Here is a 25,484-nt window from a genome sequence, read left to right as displayed (position 1 = left end):
TTTTCGTCTTAGCTTTAGTCGACGAAATCAACACTGGCTCAAATGCCGAATAAATAACGGGCCATGGCATTAAAATGGTTGAAAACCACATAATTAATGGATTCATTATTTACAGTAATAATGAATGAATGATGTTGTCGTCTGTGGCTCCGTAGGCAAGTGGTGGCGTGGCACAGGCCTTACTGCGTCGACTTGGAAGAAAGTACCTTCTCTCACCTCCGATCCTTCCTGGAGCGCTACTGCGACGGAATCAACAGCGAGGTGCCCCCCCTCCCGTTTCCTTCATCCAGGTAAGATCACTCACTGACCCGGCCCTAAAACGTCGGGTCGGGCAGAGTTTGAGAACTCTAATTCAGGTCTCCATGGGATGAGTCCGATAGGGGAAAAAATAGGTCATTTTGGAGGTGAACTATCCCTTTTGGAAGAGAATGCCAAGGGATATAAAGAGACAATACAATATGTATATGAAAAATTACTAGGGCTGTCAAATTAGCTGAGTTAATTCATTTGTGAAATTAATTAGATTAAACATGTTAATTTTTAATCCATACTTGGATGACCCGCCCCATACATCAGTGTTGTTTTTGACAGCAAATTTAGATTTTAGTTTTAGTCATAGTCTTTTGAATAGTTTTCATTTAGTTTTAGGCACATTTTAGTCACCTGAAATGTTTTAATGTTAGTCTAGTTTAATGTTAGTAAAGCTAACAACGCGTCGCACTGTGACACACTGTGACACATTGTGAGCTTGTAGATCTGCTATTTTCTGCATGCAGCCAAGTGTAAAATGACACATAGTGGATCTCTTGTCCACTAGTCCCTTCTTAACATTTTTGTCTAGTTTTTATTTGTTTATTTAGTCATAGTTTTAGTCACCATATAGCTTGGTTTTCATTTAGTTTCCATTTAGTTTAGTTTCGTCAGTGAAAAAAGGTAGTCGACGAAATCAACACTGTGCACTATCTAGCCCTATCTGGATGGCAATAACCAACATATGTTGCTTATTGCCCTAAAAGGATGCACAATTTACATACTGTAGGCAGCGGCTCAAATCAAAAGGGGTGAGAGACGGAGACACACTGGATTTGTTATAAAGAATAAAACATACTGTGCATTACATATATCCGCCTTCTGACAAAACATGTTTTTCATCATGTTTACTGTACATTTATTATATAATCTATTATAGGGCTCTCTAGATAGTAGACAGAAACATCTGTTAATCATCCCTACAGACAAGGTAAGGCTACTGTTATCTCTGCACTGCAGGAACACTCAACGCACAGCATGGGAAGCATAATCACCCTCAACCACCACTGCTACCCTCATTTTTAAACATGTTTTGGAATAACAAAAACATTTTTTTTACTCATGCGCCATATACTTTGTCTTTCATTTTCTCTCCTCGTTTTAGTCATTTATGTCAATTACTCTGTGTGATAAATAATAGGCCCCGTCACTGCCAAGCCATACTGCTGCTCTTGTGGGAGCCACGTATAGAATTAATTAACACATTGTGTGTGCCCACACAAGCCTTTGCATTTTCACGCAAAGGGTCAGATACAATATTCCAACTAAAGGTGAGAAAGCCTTCTAGCACGAAACTCTCCTTTAATGGTGTCGTCATGGCTGATTTTACACTTGGTTCTGTTCTTAAATTAGCAGATCTACAAGCTCAGAATGTGACGCGTTGTGAGCTTGTAGATCTTCTATTTTCAGCATGCAACCTAGCATAAAATTGGATCTCTTGTCCACTAGTCCCTCCCTAACATATTGGTGTAGTTTTTATTTGTTGACGGAATTTCTAATATATATATTCTTAGTTTTAGTCATCATAGCTTATTTTTTTATTCAGTTTTCACCACTGAAAAAAAGGTAGTCGACGGACATTTGTCGTCATAGTATTAGTCGACGATATCAACACTGTAAGGCAGTCTGGCACACATTGTGAACTGTGAAGTGATATTTTCAAAATAGGAGTACGGTGGCCGAGAGTCCGACTGAAACAATAAAAAAAGGAAAAAATTCAGAATATTCTCCCCTCGCCTGATATCATTGAGGATGCGCTAGGACGTGTTGTACACACGTCCAATGCATCCCTCGATTGGATTCCCTAGGACGTGTGGACTCGACGGATGGATCGAAACGGTTAAAAGGGGCGTGTGTGATTTCACATAATGTGCATAGTCGAGGGCTAAGTGAATGTGGAGCACTACCCTCTTACGAGTGTTTGCTGATAAATGTGGAAACCTGCAGGGAACATCACAACTTCCTCAAACTCTGCCTGCGGCTGCTCTCCAATCACCTCGCTCTGGCTCTGGCTGGGGGCGTGGCCACCAGTATCCTTGGTCGACAGGCCAGGCCGCTGCGCAACCTGCTGTTCAGACTGATGGACTCCTCTGTGCCCGACGAGATACAAGAGGTAGGACGCACGCACGCACGCACGCACGCGTGGGGGTCGCCAAATTATTTTGGGGGGTCCCCAAATTATTTTCAGCTGAATGGCTGGAAAATGGAAATTTAGAGTTTACATAGTATGTGGTGCATGGGGTCGCGAGACATGGCCAAAGCATTTCTGGGGGTCCCCAGCCAAAAACGTTGAGGACCCCTGTATTTACCCATTTAGACCTGAGACAGATTCTACAAAATGTTTTCTAAATCCTGACAGATTTCTGAAAAATCGATGTTTCTATGTCAGTCATTCTCAACCTTTTTCATGTCATGGACCCCCAAAAATATGTTGTTCCAGGGGACCCCCCCCCCCCCGAAGCAGAGATTTAAGTTAAACATTTTCGCTCTTAAAGAATATATATATACCGGTATTCAAAGATTTGTGCCACATTTTCATGATTTTTCCATTACATGAAGCCATTGCTGCCACGTTAATAAAAAAATCACACCCGTGTGAAGTGAGGGGCGCTCTTATCATCATACATCATAATACATCATCTCATTCCAGCCAGTGATAATAGTCCTCACCTTCGTCTCCAATGTTTGTGTTTACACAAACACTCAAAGATGGCCATTCGTTGTCAATGGCATTTAATGTATGTCTACGCTAAAAGCTGGACATTGGCCCCTCAAAAATATATGAAAAACGGGTGGTTTATTTTTTATCCATTGATTATTTTCCGGCAATGGAATTAACATAGTATTTATCAGTATCACAATGAAAACTAATTTTTCAAGTTTTTCAATAAAAACATTCACATCTCATTCTGGCCAATCACAATTCGTGTCCTCACTTTCCATCTTCATTTTTATCTTCAATGCTTCTGTTTACACACACCCGTACGAGGGGTTACATATTGAGAATTAATAGTGAGGGGCAGAGAATTGTGATTGGCCTGAACCACATTTGTGATGATTTGATTGGCTGATCACGGAATGTGATGTATGATTGATGATGGTGATAAGAGGGCCACTCACTTCACACTAGCATGATTTTTGTTAATTTTCTTTACATTAAATGTTTTCATATTAATGTTCATTCAAATCTTAGCGTTTAGCCAATCACACACTTACATCATCACGGCCCACAGGTTGGGATGTGATCTGGATGGGGGCGGTGGCTCAGGGGTAGAGTGGCCACTAGGGGGCGGCGGTGGCTCAGGGGTAGAGTGGCTGGATGGGAACCGCAAGGTTGTCAGTTCGAACCCGGGCTCCACCAGAGTTAGTGTTGAAATGTCCTTGAGCAACCCCTAATTGCTCCTGGTGTGCAGATTGGTGCCTTGCATGGTTTCCTCTGCCATCGGTGTATGAATGTGTGTGTGAATGGGTGAATGTAATAAAAAGAATGCACAATCTATGTAAAAGCGCCTTGGATAAAGGCGCTATATAAATGTACCATTTACCATGTGTTGTCTTATGTGGTGTGGTTGTTGTCAGGCGGTGATCGAGACTCTGTCTGTGGGAGCCACCATGCTGCTTCCTCCTCTGAGAGAGCGGATGGAGCTGCTCCACTCGCTGCTGCCACAAGGCCCTGACCGATGGGAGAGCCTCTCCAAAGGACAGGTACACTGACGGACGGGAGCATCCTGAAAACAAGGTCTTAGGGCAGATTCACACTATGGAGGTATAGTCTCGGGATTGATTGAAGTGTACTCGGATATACGCATTGTGAAAGCATTGAAAACAGTTGAATGAAGTGTACTCGGATACGGATCGATTCAATGTGAAAGCACTAAAACAGTTGAAAGAAGTGTACTCGGATACGGATCACTGCAATGTAAAAGCACTAAAACAGTTGAAAGAAGTGTACTCGGATACGGATCACTGCAATGTAAAAGCACTAAAACAGTTGAAAGTGTACTCGGGGTGAAAAAGAATCAAGGCCAATGTGAATCACGGCAAGCGGAGACCAGACAACGATAGTTACGTATGTAACTACGGTTCTATGAGTCCCGAATGACCGCCAGAGGCGGTGCTTTAAGCATGAATATGTCCTTCGCGCATGCGTCGTCGAGTGTTGTATACAAACAAAGTCAATTTTGACCCCGTGATGACCCGAAGTAGTCTATATCTTCCGGCAGTCTGCAGGGGATCAGTCTCTACAGAATTTTCTCGCGCGAACACGAGGATTCTGAGTGACAGAGTGCCTCTGGCGGTCATTCGGGACTCATAGAACCGTAGTTACATACGTAACTATCGTTCTATTTCGTCCCTGCTGACCGCCAGAGGCGGTGCTTTAAGCATGAATGACTTATGCCAGCCAAGTCACGAGGGATCCTGATCACAAACCATAAGGAGTAGGCTTGGAGGAGTCTCGTAAGAGGACCACGTCCAGCGGGTGGGGAGTGGCAACACTCACCCAGAGGAACAGACAACTCGCTGTGATGCCCATGAGGCAGCGGCACAGATATATTCCAGGGGTACTTCCCTCGGGGGAGCCCATGATTTGGGGACGCTCCCGTTAAGAGTGGCACCTCACGCCAAATGGTAAGGTACGATCACTCGCCCCATAAACGTGGTTGATGGCATCCACAATAGTGTGGGGCGGGCGCTGTCTGGAGAGAGCGCTACCTTTGAAAGGGCCATCGTCACAACGGAACAGCCATTCTGACCGCCGAAAGCATTCGGCAGGTCTAACAAGCGGCTCTCAGGGCCCACACTGGGCGCAATAGGTCCCGCTCGTCCATCCACTCTCCTGGTGGAGGGTAAAACTATGCTAGCCGTATAGGCTGGTTGAGGTGTGTATGTGACAGCACCCTCAGGAGGAACACTGTTCGGCCACAGAGCCACTCAGGCCGTCTGAGCTTTGCTTCGGACGCAAGTCACTAACAGACAGGACGTGCCGCTCACGGACACGCTTCGTTACAGCAATATTGATTCTAGCATATCAACATGATATTGCCCCTACTTATGCTTTTAGAGTAGGAGATCAGCCCTTGTCTAGGAGGGCCTGCGGAACTCCAGACAGGTAGGCAGAGCAGCGCACTAGGTCTTTGCTCTGGCCTCAGTTGGAAATAGGTTCCATCGGTTATCGTACAGTAGCCTGATGGATGTCATGGATGTCACCCTTGAATTCAGGGTGGCATGCCTGGCTGGTTCCACACAGCGGTTCAGGGCCGCCAGTGGCCAAACGCACAGTTGGGGGCGTTGAGCATTTGAATGTCGTATCCGACCGCCTCCCAGTTGGGGAGACCTCTGTCGGGGAGACGCCATGGCGTCCTCCGACTGAGTCTGTTCAGTAGAGGAGACCAAGTACTTCTTGGCTGGGGGGGGGGGGGGGCAACCAGCAGTATGGTGTGACCCTCCTAAATAACTCTGAGGCGCTGGTCGTATCAGAGAGGCAGTGGCAAGGCATATGCAGTGCCTCTGGCAGTGCGCATTTAAAAGGATAGTGCCCTGTGGGCGGTGGTCTGCTTAGGGCCATGTGTGTCAGGAACGATGTAGGTCGTTCTGTTCATACTGGCTATGTGGCAGGACGCCTAAGAAGTCCAGCAGGCTGACAGCCATTTGTGGCGTTCAGGTTCTATGAAACCGTCGGACCCTTGCGTCCTGGCCCGGTGGGCTGGGTGTCTCCGTTAGGGAGAACCAGGGAGGTTAGTGAGGTCCAGGGTGAGGAGGTCCACCTCCGCTCTGCCGAGGTAGCCTCTGATTAGTGTTCACCACCACTGGATGGGGTACCGCTCCCCTCATGGAAGCTTTCGATGGGAGGGAGAGCCTACCATGTAGTCCCGCTCTCCACTCAGACAACTTGCCTATAGGCTGATCGGGCGGGGAGGCTGCCCGAGTCAGGGGGGGGGTCCATAGACACCTACAGCAGCCAAGCAAACGTGGCCCTGCCCGATGACTTAAGTGATACACGATCGAGGTGTTGCCCGAGCGTATGAGAATGTGCTCGCCTCTCCTGTACGGCAGGAAGTGCTGTAGAGCGGAGCACACCACTTGCCGCTCCAGCACATTGCCGTGTTCGGCCCAGTAGACTGGCACGAACTTCATAAACCTGTTGGGTCCCATCAGATTCAAGACATGTCGACACCCGTCTGTCTTGCGTCACAAGGAAGTATGTAGATCGGACTTCCCTTAGTGTGACTGAGGATATACAGCCTCTGTTGCGCCCTTGGGCAGGAGGACACATCACTCCTGGTCTGATAGTAGGGCTCTCGTCATGTTGCTGATAATGGCCATTTTGACCCGCCGGATATGGGGGGCTGGCGTCAGAAGGCGCTGCACAGCCCGGAGAGTCACAGTCAGGTCCCTGCGTGGGACGCCAGGGAACACGCTGGCCTCTAGTGTGGGCCGGCGGTGATACGTGAGCTCCGAGGGCAGTCAAGATGATTTCATCAATGTTGGAGCTCGGCCCTTTGGCGTGAGTGTTGTAGGCCTACAAGCTGCAGCCTGGTCTTCCCCACCTGGATGGTTCGCTCCGGTGCTTCTCGCCCCGGCTGAACCACCTAGTGCTCCTGGCTCCTCAGGGAGACTACGGAGAGTTGGCCTAGTCTCATCAGTCAAGCTTGACTGTGGAAACCCGGCTTGGCGACGGGCTAGAGATACGATGGACATCAGCCGTCCGTGCTCTGAGGACATGACGCCAATGCCTCCAGTGATACACCAAAGGTGGCTGAGCCAGTATTAACGTTGCCACTATTAGGTGTGAAAAGGAGGCCCCAGTGAGCAGGTTGCCTGTGCTCCTGTACTGGGGTCGAGGTCACCTAGCGTTCTGCCGCCGGGCCTCGTTGGAGAACACAATGAGGGATGCAGTGACAGGCTTGGTGGCTGGCATGTAACCCAGGCCAGCCCTTATCGCCTTGTGCGTTCTAATCTATTAAAGTGTCAAGTCGCAACGGGTTGTCTCAGGACACTTTTTCCAATCAGGGCAGGGCTGCCAGGATTTCACCATCGGTATAGAGATGGGAGAAGGTCCTGATCGTCCGCCCGGCAGGCCTGTAGCTGACTCAGGTACAGGCGTGTGGGACGGCGAAGACAGCAAGGCCGCGTCTGAAGAAGGCGCTTGGAGGAGCCGACTGCCTGCTTTACTATGCGTTCCACGGCTATGCGCATGAGCTGAGAAGTGGGAGGCTGGCTCTGATGCCTGGGAGGCACTGCCTTCTGCATCTTCCTCATAGTCATGGAAGTGCATAGCGTAAGCTGTCGGGGAGAGCACATCAACCTCGAGTCAGCTGTGGCATCAGAGAGGGAGGCGCTTCGGCACCCTCCGAGGTGCCTAGGTGTCATCCGAAGTGAGCATGGACCTCATGTGGGCCAACTCCGCAGATAGCTGAGCCCTCTCGGATCTGCTGTAGCCAGCGGTCAGACCTTTTCCTCCTGGCACACGGGGCAGGACCAAGGTCGGCTCACGGCTGAAGGAGAGCTTCAAAAGAGGTACAAAAGTGGGAGCTCTCCATTGTGGTGGCACCGGTTACTCTGGACCGGCCGGTGCGCACAAGTCCCAACTAGCCCAGGGCGCGGACGCTGCTGGTTGCTAGGTGTTGGCCGTATGCTGGGGGGAGGAGGCGCGTACGCTGCCTGTACCAGCAGAGGCTTTCGAGGTACAAAAAGCGGGAGCTTTCAGTTGTGGTGGCACTGGTTCCTTTGGACCGGCTGGTGCACACCAGTCCCAACTAGCCCAGGGCGCGGACGCTACTGGTTGCTAGGGGTGGAGCCGTATGCTGTAGGAAGGGAGCGCGGACGCTGCCTGTACCAGCAGAGGCTTTAACTTAGATCGGCATCTAATGACTTAATCAAAAAACTGAATGCTGCTATACCTGCCGCAGCATGCATTTACGTTTTATGCAAATGCTCATTGTAGCACTTTGATTCAACCAGATGTAAAGTGCATCATAGAAACAGCACACAAACGTTGCTGTTAGATACTGTGCGACCTGCATGGTCGCGGTGGGGGAGGGGAGCTCGTACGCTACCTGTACCCCCGGCGGAGGCTTACTTATAAATTATGATAATAAAGTAGCCTCCAGTCAAGGTTTAGACGCTGCTATGTAGCAGCTGTAGTGTTCCTATGCGAACGCTTATCCCAGCACTATGACGTTTATCCAAACTCCAAGTGCATTATTATTAGTGTGGTTGCCCTAAAAGGGCAACCAGACTATTGTAATTTATGTTTGCTAGTCCAGAGCGAAACAAAAGACCCTTCCAATACACTAGTCAAGTGTGCACTACTACGCATTCATGCTGGGAGGAGGGAGCACTAACGCTGCCTACCCCAGCCAGAGGTTTGGTTAAATAAACCGACACAAGCTAGTTTTGGAGAAAAGGCTACAACCGATAGCTCCACCAATAGGGGCCTGCACCTGCCGAAGGAAGGGAGCGTGTACGCTGCCTGTATCAGCTGCAGCTAATGAACAGAACAAGCTATGCCCTGATAGCTGTTAATAAATGCTTGAGCTAACAAACATTAGTAGTAAGTAACATCAAGCTGGCCGTATGCTGGAGGAGCGGAGCGCATACGCTGCCTGCCCTGTACCAGCTGGGCCAACAAACAGTAAAGCAAGCTATACACAGATAGCTTTTTTTATCTTAGATAGTATAATAAGCGCTTGGGCTACAACTACAGGTAGCAGCGCCAGTTAGAGATCTATGCTGGAGACCAGCTGGGCTACCAAAAACAAGACAAGCTATAGCCTGTTCATAAACAGCTTTAGCTTTAAACTACTGGTAGCTGCTGTGAGCTACGCTGGCAGCAGCGCCAGATACCCTGTGCTGGGGACCAGCTGGGTTAATGGGACCTACAGGTGGACAAACCAAGTTGCACCCACTGTATATGCAAAAAACTGTCAATGGAGCTTTGAGCTCCCGACATAATAATAACAATAAACTTTATTTATATAGCACATTTTCATACATAAAATGTAACTCAAAGTGCTTCACATTAAAATAAATAATATAAGATAATACTGTATAATAATACATACGGTAGCAGCTTCAGCTAGGCCCACTGCTGGGGGCCAGCTGGGTTAACAACCAGACAGGCTATGTACACCAATAGCTATTTAGCTACAGACTATACTGGTAGCAACATCAATACCCTGGGAGGACGCAGGTAGCTGCTCCTGTACCGGGCTAATAATAACAACAAGAATACAAGCTATTCGCAAAAGCAGTTAAGCTTGAATGCTGCCAATATTGGTATATATATATACCAATATATATATATAGGCCCCTGTATGGCTTTGGCCAGCGGGGCTTGTCAACAGAAAATGCCGGTTAGCCTTAACTAACTTAAGTCATAAGTTATATGTCGACTGCTGAGAGTATACTATGTAGCAACAGTGCTTGCCATCAGCAGGGGCTAAACAAAGCTTTAAAGTAGCGTGTTTATCAAACGAAGGTAATATGACAGTGTTCTTATCCTTCGGCAAGTCTTATAGTCACTTATACCTCCCAATGTATGAATGAATGAATCATTGTAAAGCGCTTTGAGCACTTGGGAAAAACGCTATAATAATGCAATTAATTATTATTATTATTATAATAATAAGCGCTAGCGTTCACAGTCGAACAAAACTTGTATGCAGAGCAGGGAGGCGGCGCAAACGCAGCCTATACTCCCAAGAGGTTATGCCATGATAAAATATATCATATGATTTGAACGTCTGTTAGCGTTCGCAGTCGAACAAGCCTCGTCTGCAGAGCAGGGAGGCGGCGCAAACGCAGCCTATACTCCCAAGAGGTTATGCCATGATAAAATATATCATATCATTTGGACGTCTGTTTAGCGGGGATAGCACCACTTTAAACGATAACGTACCTTTTGTCCGAGGGGGGTTAGCCTTCCTTACCGGCGAGAGAGATTGGACGCTCCTGCGTCCATGTGAATCCGCGAAATAAACTCCATTCATCGAGGAGATAGAAAACCATAGTCGCAGTTCCTGGAGGGCGAACAAACGCTACTCCGACAGGCAGTCACGCCGTCACAGAACTACCGGCGACCAGGTACAGGCACCGTAGCTGCATATTGTATTGCATAGCAATACCTCGCAGCCCAGTGCAAATTTCTCACCACGACGCGCGAGAAAAATTAGAGACTGATCCCCTGCAGACTGCCGGAAGATATAGACTACTTCGGGTCATCACGGGGTCAAAATTGACTTTGTTTGTATACAACACTCGACGACGCATGCGCGAAGGACATATTCATGCTTAAAGCACCGCCTCTGGCGGTCAGCAGGGACGAAATAGAACCGTATTCGGGAACAGTTAGAATCAAACGGACTCGGTGTGAATCTGCCCTTTTAAGCACATGAACCTTAGAGCGTGTCGAAACTAGATCAAATACAAATTGGACGATCTACTTGTAGATTGGCATGCAATGGAGAAACGGTTTAAGTCTTAAAATGCTCTAAATAGTGTTTTCTTTTAAATACAATTATAATATTTAGAGTTTAAGGCTTAAATGTGGTCTAAAAGGCATTAAAACAAACATGAAATCTGTGATAAGTTGACACTTCATTCATTGATGCTCATTTAACTCCCCTGCTAAAACCGGCCTTGTTACATTTTGTATTTTTGTCATTGTCAACATAATGCCTATGAAAATCTCTCTATATTTGTTTGTTCAAAACACGTATTGGTCCTTTACTTTGTGCAGCTGTAATTTCCTGTGTGTGTGTGTGTGTGTGTGTGTGTGTGTGTGTGTGTGTGTGTGTGTGTGTGTGTGTGCGTGTGCGCGTGTGTGTGCGTGCGCAGAGGATGCAGCTGGACATCATCTTGACCAGTCTTCAGGACCACACGCATGTGGCCTCGTTGCTGGGCTACAGTTCACCTGCCGACGGCCCCGACGTCCTCACCTCGGGCCTGGGCTTCGCTGCGCCCCTGGACCCGGCCTACGGCCCCCTGGCCAGCCACCCAGACACCCACCTGGCTGAGATCCTTATGAAGACCCTGCTACGGAACCTGGGCTTCTACACCGTAAGAAGAAGCCCTCCCATTTAGAGCTGAGGACCATTCTAAAGTCGTTTTCTGAAGAAAAAATAAACTATGTTTCTATATCAGTGGTGCTCAAACCTTTTGTCAAGGACGCCCAGAATTATCTGTATTTGGCCACCGACCCCCATCTGAAAATATATTGTTCCAGGGGCAGGGACTCCCCCAGAAGCAAAGATTTTAGTTAAAAACGGTCACTCTGAAAGAATATATATTCAAAGATTTGCACAAATTTTCAAGATTTTTCAAAAATAGCAGATCTACAAGCTCGTAGTGTGGCACTCGGTGCCGTGCTATGAGCTTGTATATATTTAAAATATATTTTTTAAACAAAGCAATACTGCCCCATCAAAGTTGGTGGAGTTGGGAAAGTAACTTTCCATTGGTTCAATGTTTTCGAAACAATAGCACTGATTTATGCAAAAAAACTAAATCAAAACCCTCCAAAATGGAGTTAGTTGGTTTCTTCCTAACGGTAACGATATGCGTTTTAGGCCCCAGACCCCCATGACCCTGAGAGCATAAAAAAACTTTCAAAGTTTTATGTTTGTTGTTTGTGCATATGTACACATTAACACAACTCTTGAAGAGTCATAATCCGACCTGTGGTTTTTGGCTGCTCTCTTCCCTCTCTCTCTCAAGCACAAAAAAACCAAAACTAACCCAAGTAATTTCCATGTACCTGCACCTGTCTGCCAGACTACAGCAGTAGTGCGATTACATACAAAGCCAATGCAATGAAAGACGAGAATTGCACAAACGGGCGGGGTGCGACCTGCCACGGTACAAACTGAACGATCCAAGGCAAATTTATTCATTCAGGTCTGAAGTCTGAACGCAGCTGGGTCCATTTGGTTACCATCATTTAACTCGGGACAACCTGGAATCCCCTCGAAGACCACTGGTTGAAAGCCAATGTGCTGGAGCATGTTTCAGTATGTGTGCGTGTCTGTGTGTATGTTTTTATTTGTCCAGGATCAAGCATTTGGAGAGCTTGAGAAGAACAGTGACAAACTGCAACAGGGAACGTCTTCCTCCGACAGCAGCCAGCCAGCCCACCTCCACCAGCTACTGTGTTCCCTGCAGAAACAGCTGCTGGCGTACTGCCACATTAACTCTGTCACCGAGGTACAGTACTGCCACATTAACTCTGTCACCGAGGTACAGTACTGCCACATTAACTCTGTCACCGAGGTACAGTACTGCTGTATATTATTAACTCTGTCACCGAGGTACAGTACTGCCACATTAACTCTGTCACCGAGGTACAGTACTGCCACATTAACTCTGTCACCGAGGTACAGTACTGCCACATTAACTCTGTCACCGAGGTACAGTACTGCCACATTAACTCTGTCACCGAGGTACAGTACTGCCACATTAACTCTGTCACCGAGGTACAGTACTGCCACATTAACTCTGTCACCGAGGTACAGTACTGCCACATTAACTCTGTCACCGAGGTACAGTACTGCCACATTAACTCTGTCACCGAGGTACAGTACTGCCACATTAACTCTGTCACCGAGGTACAGTACTGCCACATTAACTCTGTCACCGAGGTACAGTACTGCCACATTAACTCTGTCACCGAGGTACAGTACTGCCACATTAACTCTGTCACCGAGGTACAGTACTGCTGTATATTATTAACTCTGTCACCGAGGTACAGTACTGCTGTATATTATTAACTCTGTCACCGAGGTACAGTACTGCTATATTAACTCTGTCACCGAGGTACAGTACTGCTGTATATTATTAACTCTGTCACCGAGGTACAGTACTGCTATATTAACTCTGTCACCGAGGTACAGTACTGCTATATTAACTCTGTCACCGAGGTACAGTACTGCTGTATATTATTAACTCTGTCACCGAGGTACAGTAAGCCCACTGTGTTCCCTGCAGAAACAGCTGCTGGCCTACTGCCATATTAACTCTGTCACCGAGGTACTACTGGTATTACTGTGTAATGTAATATACACTCCACATTTTTACCCCATTTATAAAGACCACACTGTCATAGAGTAGTTCCACATATTACTGCCCCCTTATTCATTTTGTGTTGTGTTTATTTTATTTTATTTTGTAATTCGTATTTTTCCAGCAACGAGGAAGCGTCGCCGTCAAATAAAATATACAGTGGGAACAAGCTTGTTCAATTATTAGTGAGACATCTGTTATATATTCGGATTATAATAAGTCATTGTGTAGAGATGTCTACAGTCTTGTTTTGGAATCACTCGGCAGTGGGTGCTGACTTCTTATCACTGCCAAGGGTGCTCAAACCCCCCTCGGATCGTGACAGATCATGACAACAAACGCAATATTTTGGGCCGAACAAATAATTCACCCTTATGCCGATTTTGACCAAATATCATCATGTCATCATCATGTATATATGTCATTTCCGGTTCAACGGATCACAACATCCGCTAGCTTTCTGCACTGTGTTACACAGTCATCTGTCCGGGATTCAAAGCTATCATCGTTTATTTTAAGTAAAATGAAGCTCTAATCAAGCCCCAAATATCGCATTTTACGCAGCGATGCACATAAAGACTGCTCGCATGTGTGCGAGAGCGTGCACACGAGGATTTCGGACGGTTTTAGGTAGATTACATCAGCCGTTAACCAAACTAGCCAAAGGTTGCTACATTTTGCTACATTAAGCCACCGATTATAGGGAATTAAACGATTACGTCAATTACGTCAAGGGCCATAAGAGGGTTTTAAAACAAAATTTACAAGAGTGTTTGCATAGCTGTCAGTGGACCACCGGTCATGTGCTCCGCTGTGCTTCCCCATGCAGAACTCCAGCAGCTATACAACTATAACGTGCTCCACTGTGCTTCCTCATGCAGAACTCCAGCAGCGTGGCTCTGCTTCACAAACACCTGCAGCTGCTGCTGCCTCACGCCACCGACATCTTCTCCCGCTCCGCAACACTCATCAAAGAGAGCTCGTGGAACGGCAGCATCCGAGAAAAACTACAAGGTGAGCAGCAATGTTGTTGTTTTTGGCAGCGATTTCAGTTTTAGTCCTAGTCTCTTGAATAGTTTTCATTTAGTTTTAGTCACATTTTAGTCACCTGGAATGTTTTAGCGTTAGTCTAGTTTCAGTCGACTAAATATCATACGTTTTTAGTCGACTAAATCTACAGTTGATTTACCGTAGTCGAACAAAATGTGTGGGTCTTGATGCCGTGATTATCTGACCAGGTATACCATTTGAGTGTGTATAACCTTACATACTAAATTCTACTAAATTGTATAGGGTCAATATAGTAAGTAAAATAATATAGCCTTTCCATGAGTATCTTTTTATATTTTTCCAAAAAGAATACAAACAGCCAATAGCATATTACAAGTTATGAACCTAAGGCAACTAAAACAATCGCCCTCCCTCTCCTCACTGGTGATGAAGACCAAAACTAAAGAAAATATTAGATAAACTAATAACGTGTGTGTACAGTATGTCTAAATAGGATATATGTGTCAGATTAACGACTAGTAACATGTCTGTTTCCCTATAGATGTGATCTGTGATATAGTGTGTTATAATGTGTTATAATGTGTTATAGATGTGATCTACGTGTCAGATTATCGACTAGTAACACGTCTGTGTTTCCCTATAGATGTGATCTACGTGTCGGCAGCGGGCAGCATGCTGTGCCAGATCATCAACTCGTTGCTGTTGCTGCCGGTGTGGGTGGCCAGGCCTCTGCTCAGCTTCCTGCTGGACCTGCTGCCTCCTCTGGACCGACTGAACAGACTGCTGCCCGCTGCCTCCCCACTGGAGGACCAGGAGCTGCAGTGGCCTCTGCATGGTGACTCATTACCCCATTTAGGCCTGACGTCTAAATCATGACAGTGTTCTGAAATACCTATGTTTCTATATCAGTGGTGCTCAATATTTCATGTCAAGGACCCCAAATATTATATGTAATTGGGCCGCCTAGGGACCCTCACAGAAGCAAAGATTTGAGTTAAAAACGTTGACTCTGTAACAATATATATTCAAAGATTTGAGACACATTTTCACGATTTTTCGCGGCACCGAGTGCCGAGCTTGTAGATCTGCTATTTTTCAACAGCTAAAGTATAATATAATGCTTAAAACACCAAACGGGGTTCCCGTCTAGAATGGGTTAAGCAGAGCGCGCAAGTACTGAAATCGGCTGCGTATGTCAGTGTTGTCCGTCTTAGTTTTAGTCGACAAAATCAACACTGATACCATCTCGCAATGTGGCAATTTCTAGTTTGAATACTAGCTCAATTTGCTTTCTTGTCATGCCTCATCAAACGTGGTCCGTCTCTCTCCCCTGCAGGAACCCCAGACTTGGTGGAGTCATCCTTGTCGGGGGTGTCCCTGGCTCCGCCGGCCCTGTCCTGGGTGTGGCTGGTGGACCTGGAGAGGACAGCGGCCCTGCTGGTGGGTCGCTGCCTGGGGGGCATGCTCCAGGGAGCCCCCACCTCCCAGGAGGAGCAGGACACGGCCTACTGGCTCAAAACACCCCTGTTCAGCAACGGCCTGGAGATGGAGATCCCACAGCTAGGTAGGTTTGGCAGTACTACAATTTAGATTTGTAGTTTTAGTCATAGTCTCTTGAATAGTTTTCATTTAGTCTTACCGTCACATTTTAGTCACTTGGAATGTTTTTAGTGTTAGTCTAGTTTCAGTCGACTAAATATCATGAGATTTAAGTCGAATAAATCTACAGTTGATTTAGTCGATGCATTTTGGCGGGCCTTGATGGCGTCTTAGTTTTAGTCATCATAGCTTAGTTTCCATTTAGTTTCAGTGAAAAAAGGTAGTCGACGAACATTTTTAGACGAAAACAACACTGTTCAAACCCCCCCATTCAGCAACGGCCTGAGGCAGTATTGTCTCAACAACTATTCCACTATCTCCGAGTCCGAATGCTATAGTCCGGAACTACACCTCCCCAAATCCGAGGAAGGAAGCTGCCATTTATACTTTCACGAAAATATATTTTAAAATATCTTTAGAGCTTATTTCTTCCATTTCTGCTAAGCAGCAAGCTATATTATGCTTAGATGATTTTAATTTATATTAGGATACATTTGCGCGACTGCAAAGACGAAACTGAAGTGGGGAGGAGGCTCCACTTCCGCTTTATATTTTCATCAGAGTTTCCGTTGCTCCAGACTGTATGACAGAAGAATTTGGAAATTGCGAGAGGCAACGGTCTGGTAACGCAAGACTAGGCGGAAGATGATGGCTTGCAAGTTATTATGACCTGTTATAATGAGCAATAACTGAAATGTACAAATAAATGACAATGATCGGTAACAGTAATCAAAGTAAACTGTGGCCAGATTAGGCCATATTTAATAATGTATATAGTGGAAACTGTTGAGGTAGAAGGTCACAACGTGTAGATCTGCTATTTGACCCATTTAGACCCGAGGACGTGCCTGTGGCACATCATAGCTTTAAACTTTAGCTGTTGAAAAATAGCAGATCTACAAGCTCATAGCACGGCGCCGAGGTCCCTGAAACAACATATTTTGAGACGGCGGTTTGCGGCCAAATATATGTCATTCCTTGACATGAAATAGTCTGATAAGATGATAAAGAAACAAAGGTTTTTCAGAAAACTGTCATGATTCAGAAGACATTTTGTGGAATGTTCTCAGGTCTTAATGGGTGAAATCTCATAATTATCTTGAATAATTCTGACCAGCTGAATATGTCATTGTGACGTACCTATAATCGTGGTAACACAATAGGGCACCGAAGTCCTGACGTCACTCGCTCATCCCCTGGTTCTAAAGTCCTGACGTCACTCGCTCATCCCCTGGTTCTAAAGTCCTGACGTCACTCGCTGGTTCTGCCTGGTTCACGGAAGTAATTTCTCTATGGAGTATAACATGGGGTCATCTTAGAATCGTTTCATATAAGAATTGTGGTCCAAAAATAAACAAGCTGTCTCGGCGTCAGTCACTCATATATGACACAGTGTTTCTAGCGAAAATGTAACTAATTCAGCAGCAGTAACAATAGCGTTTTCTCTCAGTCAGTTGATTCTTCTTTTGATTGATCTTTTTTTTCTCCTTTTTTTTATGGAGGGATAGACAGTAGGCTGACAGGAAATGGGGAGAGAGATGGGGGGGGTGACATGCAGTAAAGGCTGTCGGGATCGGGAGTCGAACCCGCGGCACACTGCCAGACTGGACTACCAGCCAAGGTGCCTGGACCACTGCGCCCCGGCCCAGGCCGTTTTATTATTTTTCAAACACAGTTCTTATATGAGGCGATCTAAAATCCCCCTAGGGTGATTACAATGCAAATAAAAAGTACATGCACCCGTGGATTCGCGCCCTCTACCGATATCGACGCCAGACTACGGTGTTTAATAACCTTGGACTAGCCGGTGTGTGTGAACGTTTTCTTGCGGGCGTCTTTCAGACAGCTGCATCAGCTCGTTCCTGGAGGCGGCGCTGTCGGGGAACGAGGAACAGAAGCCGTTGGATTGCACCCTGCATCCCGACGTGAGCGTCCTGGTGGAGCTGGCCCTGGGAACCACCAAGGAGCCCGGGAACAGTCTCTGGATCAACATGCAGGACTACGCCGTCAGCAAAGGTCTGTCTGTCCTGGAGGAGCTTGTTGTCGTCATAAACCCCCTTGTTGTCATGTTTTTAGTGTTAGTCTCGTTTTAATCGACTAAATATCATACGATTTCAGTAGACTAAATCTACAGTTGTTTTTTTGTCGACAAGAATGCATTTTTTGCGGGTCTTGATGGAGGTGTGATGGCAGATTTTACACTTGGTTGCATGCTGAAAATAGCAGATCTACTGTACAAGCTACGCTGCCACACGTTGTGAGCTTGTAGATCTGCTATTTTCAGAGTGCAACAGCCCGAGCGCAACCAATCATAAAATGATCTCTTCTCCTGTAGTCTCTCTGTAACATTTTAGTCTAGTCTCTGTTCTGTTTGATCTGTTGACGAAATTGTCAGTATATCTAGTTATAGTTTTGTTTTTATTTCGTTTTTTTTGTAGTTTTCGTCAGTAAAATAAGGCGAACATGTTTTCGTCATAGTTTTAGTTCGACACTGTACAGTATTCTACTGTATGTATTCTATCCTGTAAGAGATAAAGTGCTGCCTAACCCGTCCTGCTGCGTGTCTCGTTCCAGACTGGGACAACGCGTCTCTCAGCAACGAGTCCCTGTTGGACACCGTGTCCAGATTCGTCCTTGCAGCTTTACTGAAGCACACAGGTCTGCTGGTCCAAGCCTGTGGAGAGGGAAGGTACTGCAGTTAAACAGACCCATAAGGCTCCATTTGGAACCTTATGGTGGTTCACAGATCCTAGGCTGAGAACCAGTGGCATACAGTAGTACATATTTAAAATGGTCAGACATGCAAAAGTGTAGCTTTTCGGTGGAAATCGCAGTTCTGATTCCATATATGGAATCAGAACTGATTCGAGCAAATCAATGGTTTGGTGACAAAGTGGTGACAAAGTGCTGGGCCCGAGTTCATGCGGTTATGATTACAAAGTTAAATGACCAAAAACAAAAAAGATCTTAAGTTGGAATAGCCCTCATTGTAATGGTCATTGTGAGCAGTTCATCTTATAGAACATTGTAATGGTCATTGTGAGCAGTTCATCTTATAGAACATTGTAATGGTCATCGTGAGCAGTTCATCTTATAGAACATTGTAATGGTCATTGTGAGCAGTTCATCCTATAGAACATTGTAATGGTCATTGTGAGCAGTTCATCCTATAGAACATTGTAATGGTCATTGTGAGCAGTTCATCCTATAGAACATTGTAATGGTCATTGTGAGCAGTTCATCCTATAGAACATTGTAATGGTCATTGTGAGCAGTTCATCTTATAGAACATTGTAATGGTCATTGTGAGCAGTTCATCCTATAGAACATTGTAATGGTCATTGTGAGCAGTTCATCCTATAGACTCCTAACATTGTAATGGTCATTGTGAGCAGTTCATCCTATAGGGGCAATTCACACTATGGTCCCGGGTGCGCACTCGGGACCACTTCGAAGATGTTGTGGTAGTGTGAATGATGCGTACCGTTCCCGGGAGCGGATCGCCCAACCGTCCCTGGGACCGCATGGGGGGCGGGTCTCTGGACCGTTGAAGTGTATTCAGATACGGATCGTTCCAATGTGAATGCATGTGTACCTAAAAAAGGAAGTGGACTGTTTTTTTTTATGAACGTGACATAATATCTAGTCGACGAGCCAAGTGTCAACAAAAAAACCACACAGACGCTGCACGACGCGTAACACCAGCGCATTTCTCAACGCCGCACGTCTCCTGTTGAATCTGCATATACGCGCAGCACCGCAGTGCACACTGATCTTATTCTGCGGACTACACGTGGCTCCTGGGCTTTGCTTGGCATAGTTTCCAAAGTAAAACAAAATAACAATAATGCTAAAGTAGAATCCATAGCAAACTAATCAAACATAACACTGGAGCACAGAACTGACTGACACAGTGAATAGCAAGCAGGCTGACGGTGAAGTAGTATAACGGCAAAGAGCCAAAGAGGCAATGCAATGTGTGTCTGGATTTATTTGAGACAATGTCGCAGAGTTGATGGTCAGTGTGCGGGCGTGCCAGCCATCAAGCACACCACCATCTGGAGGATTAAAGTGTGTTATGCAAGTGTACCCGGTGAGCTGTTGAATCTCTGGCAATGTGAATCATGGCCATCGGGGACCAGGCAACCGTATTCGGAAACGTTTCCAATGAAACGGATTCAGTCCGTCTCAGTGTGAATTGCCTAATGGACTCCTAACATTGTAATGGTCATTGTTACGAAGGAACGGAGTGCCTCTCTGACATCATAACCTATCCCACTATCCCAGACCAGACCCCCATACTTGGCCTCGGTTACAGTCATTGTGAGCAGTTCATCCTATAGACTTCTAACATTGTTTGATATTTCAGGTACCAGCCATGCAAGTCCCTGGCGGAGGTCTACAGAAGTGTGTACAAGGTGCGCAACCGTCTGCTGGCCTGCAAGAACATGGACTTCATCCAGACTCGTTCCTCCTCGCGGGAGAGGAGGGTGAGGAAACACACTCCACACACTGAGCTTCAGCATTTTCTTTTGTTTGTACACAATTTCATAGGCTCAACCTAATGTCTGCATTGTCAAGCAAGGGTCCCTATTTAAAGCTGTATTCTGTTTTTGTGCTTTATTAATGTGTGCATTAGGGCTTTAAGCAACTAGTCGACTATTCAACTAGTTGATGAAATTATATACAGTTGGAGTGGGCACAGCATTTTGTAAACCGCTATGTCACATTGCATTGTTATATATGTTATACAGGGGCCTTTTTGGAACAAATGGCAGCATTGTTTTCAGTCACTTTGGGACAAAGCACAGCACCTTCTCTCAGGACTATTTAAATAGTATACAATATACTCAGATTTAAGATGTTTAAAGATAGCAGCTCTGTTTACATGTGCAGTAGGTCTAATTGGTACAGATAGTAGTCCTTAGGGTGGTTGTATTCCATTGGCCAAGTTACCACCTTTTGTCATAATATGCTATATCGTGCTCAGATCTCGGACAACCAGGACTCCCTGGAGATGGACCCCCAGGAGCACTCGTTCACGCGCACCATCGACGAGGAGGCGGAGCTGGAGGAGAGGGCCGACCGCGAGAGAGAGGAGGGCAACCCGGAGCAGGACGACGACGAGGACGACCACGACCACGAAGTCATGACCGCTGGAAGTAAGTGGTGCTGGTTGCTCTGACCGTTGGGAGTAAGTGGTGCTGGTTGCTCTGAAGTCATGACCGCTGGAAGTAAGTGGTGCTGGTTGCTCTGAAGTCATGACCGCTGGAAGTAAGTGGTGCTGGTTGCTCTGAAGTCATGACCGCTGGGAGTAAGTGGTGCTGGTTGCTCTGAAGTCATGACCGCTGGGAGTAAGTGGTGCTGGTTGCTCTGAAGTCATGACCACTGGGAGTAAGTGGTGCTGGTTGCTCTGAAGTCATGACCACTGGAAGTAAGTGGTGCTGGTTGCTCTGAAGTCATGACCACTGGGAGTAAGTGGTGCTGGTTGCTCTGAAGTCATGACCGCTGGGAGTAAGTGGTGCTGGTTGCTCTGAAGTCATGACCACTGGGAGTAAGTGGTGCTGGTTGCTCTGAAGTCATGACCGCTGGAAGTAAGTGGTGCTGGTTGCTCTGAAGTCATGACCACTGGGAGTAAGTGGTGCTGGTTGCTCTGAAGTCATGACCGCTGGAAGTAAGTGGTGCTGGTTGCTCTGAAGTCATGACCGCTGGGAGTAAGTGGTGCTCGTTGCTCTGACCGTTGGGAGTAAGTGGTGAGCGTTGCTCTGACCGTTGGGAGTAAGTGGTGAGCGTTGCTCTGAAGTCAGATATGACCCTGAAAATAATTGGATATCGGTCATAATTTCATAATCGTGCACCCCTACTGTAGATACAATATAATATCGCCTTTAAAATCAGGTTGTGGCGATAACGCATATCGTACAATGAAGTATGACTCGGTCTGATTAGTGGTATATGGATTTCATGCTTTCAGATTGAGCACATTGTGTGTGTGTGTGTGTGTGTGTGTGTGTGGGTGGGTGTGGGCGTGTGTGTGTGGTTCCGTCCTCTAATGACATCATGGCTGAAAGTAATTACAAATCAGGACTCGACACATCGGCTGCATAACTGCAGACACCAATGTTGTAAAAAAAAAAAAAAGGCAAATAACAGCCGACAGTCAAATAATTTGCCCCACGGACCCCCCATTTGAAAAATATATGCCAGGGACCTCACCTCCCATAAGAGAATATTTTTACAGCTCTAGCAGTGATTTTCAACCATTTTAATTTAACATAGTAACAGACCCATAAGGGTCCATTTGGTTACAAACTATCATTTAGCTGGGGACCCCCTGGAACTCCAGGGGGACCCCTGGGGGTCCCCGGACCCCACTTTGGGAACCACGGGGTTTCGGTGTGGTGTTTAATGGATGCAGCGGCTTGCACTCTAACGCAACACCATTGTCTTGTTTGTGTGTGTCTGTGTCTGTCTGTGTGTGTGTGTGTGTGTCTTTATGTTCCTTTGTGCTGCGTGTGTGTGTGTGCGCGCATGTGTATGTGCCGTGTTGCACAACACAGAAATTTTCCAATGTTTCCTCTCAGCACGGGATGCGGCTCGCAGCCGAGAGCGCGAGCGGGCCAACAGCAGCAGCCTGGGCCACGGGGCTGCGTCCCGCAGCGGATCGGGAGGAGAGAGGGGTGGGTGATATGGACACAATACAATATCACCTCCACTAAAACTATGACAAAATATGTTCGTCGACTACCTACTAAATGGAATTATGGAAACTAAATGAAAACTATGCTATTATGACTAAAACTAGGGCATGTGACCAGATTTGACTGAAAGCCTGCCATCACGCAACCTCCTGCTTTCACCAGAGGAGATTTTTTTTTTTTTTTTGTACAGTATTCCAAAATGTGTTAAAAGCACAGGCAGACTCATACTAAAGCATGTCTGAAATTAGTGAAATAAGTGTCAGAGCTGAAATGTAAATATGAAATAAATGCTGACATCAAGACATTACTCTATAAGCCACATCTCCAAAACTGGTGGGTCAAACTGAACAACCAATATTTCAATTTGAAGCTATGATTCCCTGCTTTCATATGACAAACAAATCTAATGGCAGTCAACAAATAAAAACCTAGACTAAAATGCTAGGGAGGGTCTAGTGGACAAGAGATCAAGTACAAGTAATTTTACACTTGGTTGCATGCTGAACTTAGCCGATCTACAAGCTCACAACGCGTCGCAGCCCCAGAGCCCGAGTCATTACGACGGCATCAAGGTCTGCCAAAATCCATTTTAGTCGACTAAATCAACTGTAGATTTAGTCGACTAAAATCTTATGATATTTAGTCGACTAAAACTATACTAACACAAAAACATTCCAGGTGACTAAAACTAAATGTAAACTATTCAAAAGACTATGACTAAAACTCAAATAAAAATGTGCTGCCAAAACAACACTGGGTTTCCAGGGTTCCCACAATCATGAAATTCTGAAATTAGAAATTACTTTGACGGGCTGCGTGATTGCAGCATAATGTATACAGGGCGTGACAAAAATAACAGATCTACAAGCTCACAGTTGGCTCAGCGTGTTGCGTAGTTATAGCTTGTAGGTCTGTTCCTTTGTCACATTACACCAACCTGTGCAGACTGTTATATAGTCCTGGAAATTGGGTTAAATATCCTGGAAATGTTTTGAAATTTCATTGGAAAAAATGTGTGGGAACGCGGCCTGCGTCACGATATCTTTTCAAGCATGTATCACGATTACATGATATTATCACCAATGATATTTCCCCATGCGTTCTTTTAGGGTTATTGTTCAAGTTACTTAGGCATAATCGTGGAGACATTGTATAACGATACGATAATTTATCACCATATGCAAGGATGGTCTTTTAGATGAGTCCCACTTCAACAACGTTAGGAGTCATATTTTGCCAAAATAATAATATATATAATGGTTATAATGTGGTTATATTCATGTAGAAAACAAGAATAAACTATTATTATAACTAAAGCTAGCAAAATATTGAGTTTTTTCTTTTTACATGTATTATTCTTACTGTACATCAGGGTTCCCCAATACATTTTCCTCAAGGGCCATATTTTGACTAGGGTACCAGGCTGGGGGCCAAGTCGGCACGCGGAAGGTCGAGGTCTTGCACTGAAAATTCATTTTCAGTGCAAGACCCCATTTGAAAAGGATGCCCAGTTTGACATGCATAGGCTACTGACCCCCATTGTAATTCCCTCAGTACAGACGACAGCAACGAGTTTTTAATTTACTGGCAGGATTTATTCGGTTCATCCAGACCGTGAAAACTGTAATCAAAACATGTACACAAATACAATAATCACTAGTCAAAATAATAAACAAACGCATACAGTAATCTCTCAACATTGTCTTGATAATGTCGTCACTTTCAATTACTGTATACACAAATGAACCTTGGTTACATAATCCACATTAAACACAAAGACCACATCTGACAAACTACAGCCCAACATATAATTGACTGCAGCAAATACATTTGTTAGCCCTTAGCTGTTTAACAACATCCAACAATTCAATACAAAACAATGGACAAAACAACACACAAAAAGTCAGCAAACTGTACCTTAGTAGCTGCATTGTATGAAGAGAATTGTGTAGCTTGGTATTATTCTGTATGATTGTCCATCTTGATGCTATGAACTAGCTTGCAGATGCAATATACACTGAGAAACATGTACTAAATCCGCGGACTTTCTTGGACGAGTGTTACGCTAAAAGTATGTCTTGACGGAAACGGGCGATATAAAACAAAGGTTCCGCCTTAGAGAACTTTGGTTCCTACCAAAATAAATAACTCAGAAATACTGCGCTGACTGACACAGAGGCAGTTACACTCCCACCAAAACATATCACATGTATATGTTATATTTTCTTCAACTATTGAGAGACAACATACTGAGTAGAAAAGATAAACAAAAAAAACGAAACTTCAGTCCTTGGCTTCCCCAGAGAACGATCACCATGACTGCACCTATAGTGAGACAGATAGAGAGAGAAGAGGGAGGAAACAGAAAGAGAGAGACCGGAGTCTTCAGTCTGCTTCCATCAGCGTCACCGTCTTATGGATGGGCCTTTCCAGGTGGACAGGTTTGGAGATGCGCTTTCCTTTCTCATCAAGGGTTGAGTCGCTGATGAGCAACTTGAGTCTTCGCACCTTCCCATCCTTTCCTGGGTACACTTCGATAACCTTTGCCATCCTCCACTGGTTACGTGGTGTAGTATCATCTTGCAGGAGTACAACATCGCAGACCTTTGCATTCCTGCGATCTTTGGTCCACTTCTGCCTCTGTTGGAGGCTCAGGAGGTACTCCTTCTTCCATCTTGTCCAGAAGTGGTTGGATAAGAATTGAACTCGACGCCATCTCTTGCGGAGGTATAGATCTTCCTTGACGAACTTCCCAGGAGGTGGAGCGAGTATCGTGGACTTCATGGTCAAAATGTGGTTTGGTGT

The 25,484-nt window shown here is 45.6% G+C and overlaps 1 protein-coding gene across 1 annotated transcript in view; it reads left to right on the top strand.

Annotated features, from left to right (window-relative positions):
* The window catches only part of herc1 (HECT and RLD domain containing E3 ubiquitin protein ligase family member 1), a 139,367-nt gene that overhangs the window by 20,953 nt on the left and 92,930 nt on the right, over positions 1 to 25,484 (top strand). The window contains exons 11-23 of the mRNA XM_080770003.1: positions 156 to 290; positions 2,257 to 2,422; positions 3,889 to 4,014; positions 11,149 to 11,370; positions 12,361 to 12,513; positions 14,250 to 14,382; positions 15,023 to 15,214; positions 15,716 to 15,943; positions 17,821 to 17,994; positions 18,553 to 18,667; positions 20,348 to 20,468; positions 20,969 to 21,140; positions 22,539 to 22,658. Of these exons, the coding sequence (XP_080626129.1) occupies positions 156 to 290; positions 2,257 to 2,422; positions 3,889 to 4,014; positions 11,149 to 11,370; positions 12,361 to 12,513; positions 14,250 to 14,382; positions 15,023 to 15,214; positions 15,716 to 15,943; positions 17,821 to 17,994; positions 18,553 to 18,667; positions 20,348 to 20,468; positions 20,969 to 21,140; positions 22,539 to 22,658 (2,057 nt within the window). The remainder of the gene's footprint in view (positions 1 to 155; positions 291 to 2,256; positions 2,423 to 3,888; positions 4,015 to 11,148; positions 11,371 to 12,360; positions 12,514 to 14,249; positions 14,383 to 15,022; positions 15,215 to 15,715; positions 15,944 to 17,820; positions 17,995 to 18,552; positions 18,668 to 20,347; positions 20,469 to 20,968; positions 21,141 to 22,538; positions 22,659 to 25,484) is intronic.

This window comes from Protomyctophum bolini (assembly GCF_963924005.1).
Source record: "Protomyctophum bolini genome assembly, chromosome: 1".
Taxonomy (NCBI): domain Eukaryota; kingdom Metazoa; phylum Chordata; class Actinopteri; order Myctophiformes; family Myctophidae; genus Protomyctophum; species Protomyctophum bolini.
The sequence above is the reverse complement of the archived record's forward strand: the minus strand, read 5'-3'. Positions and strand labels throughout refer to the sequence as shown.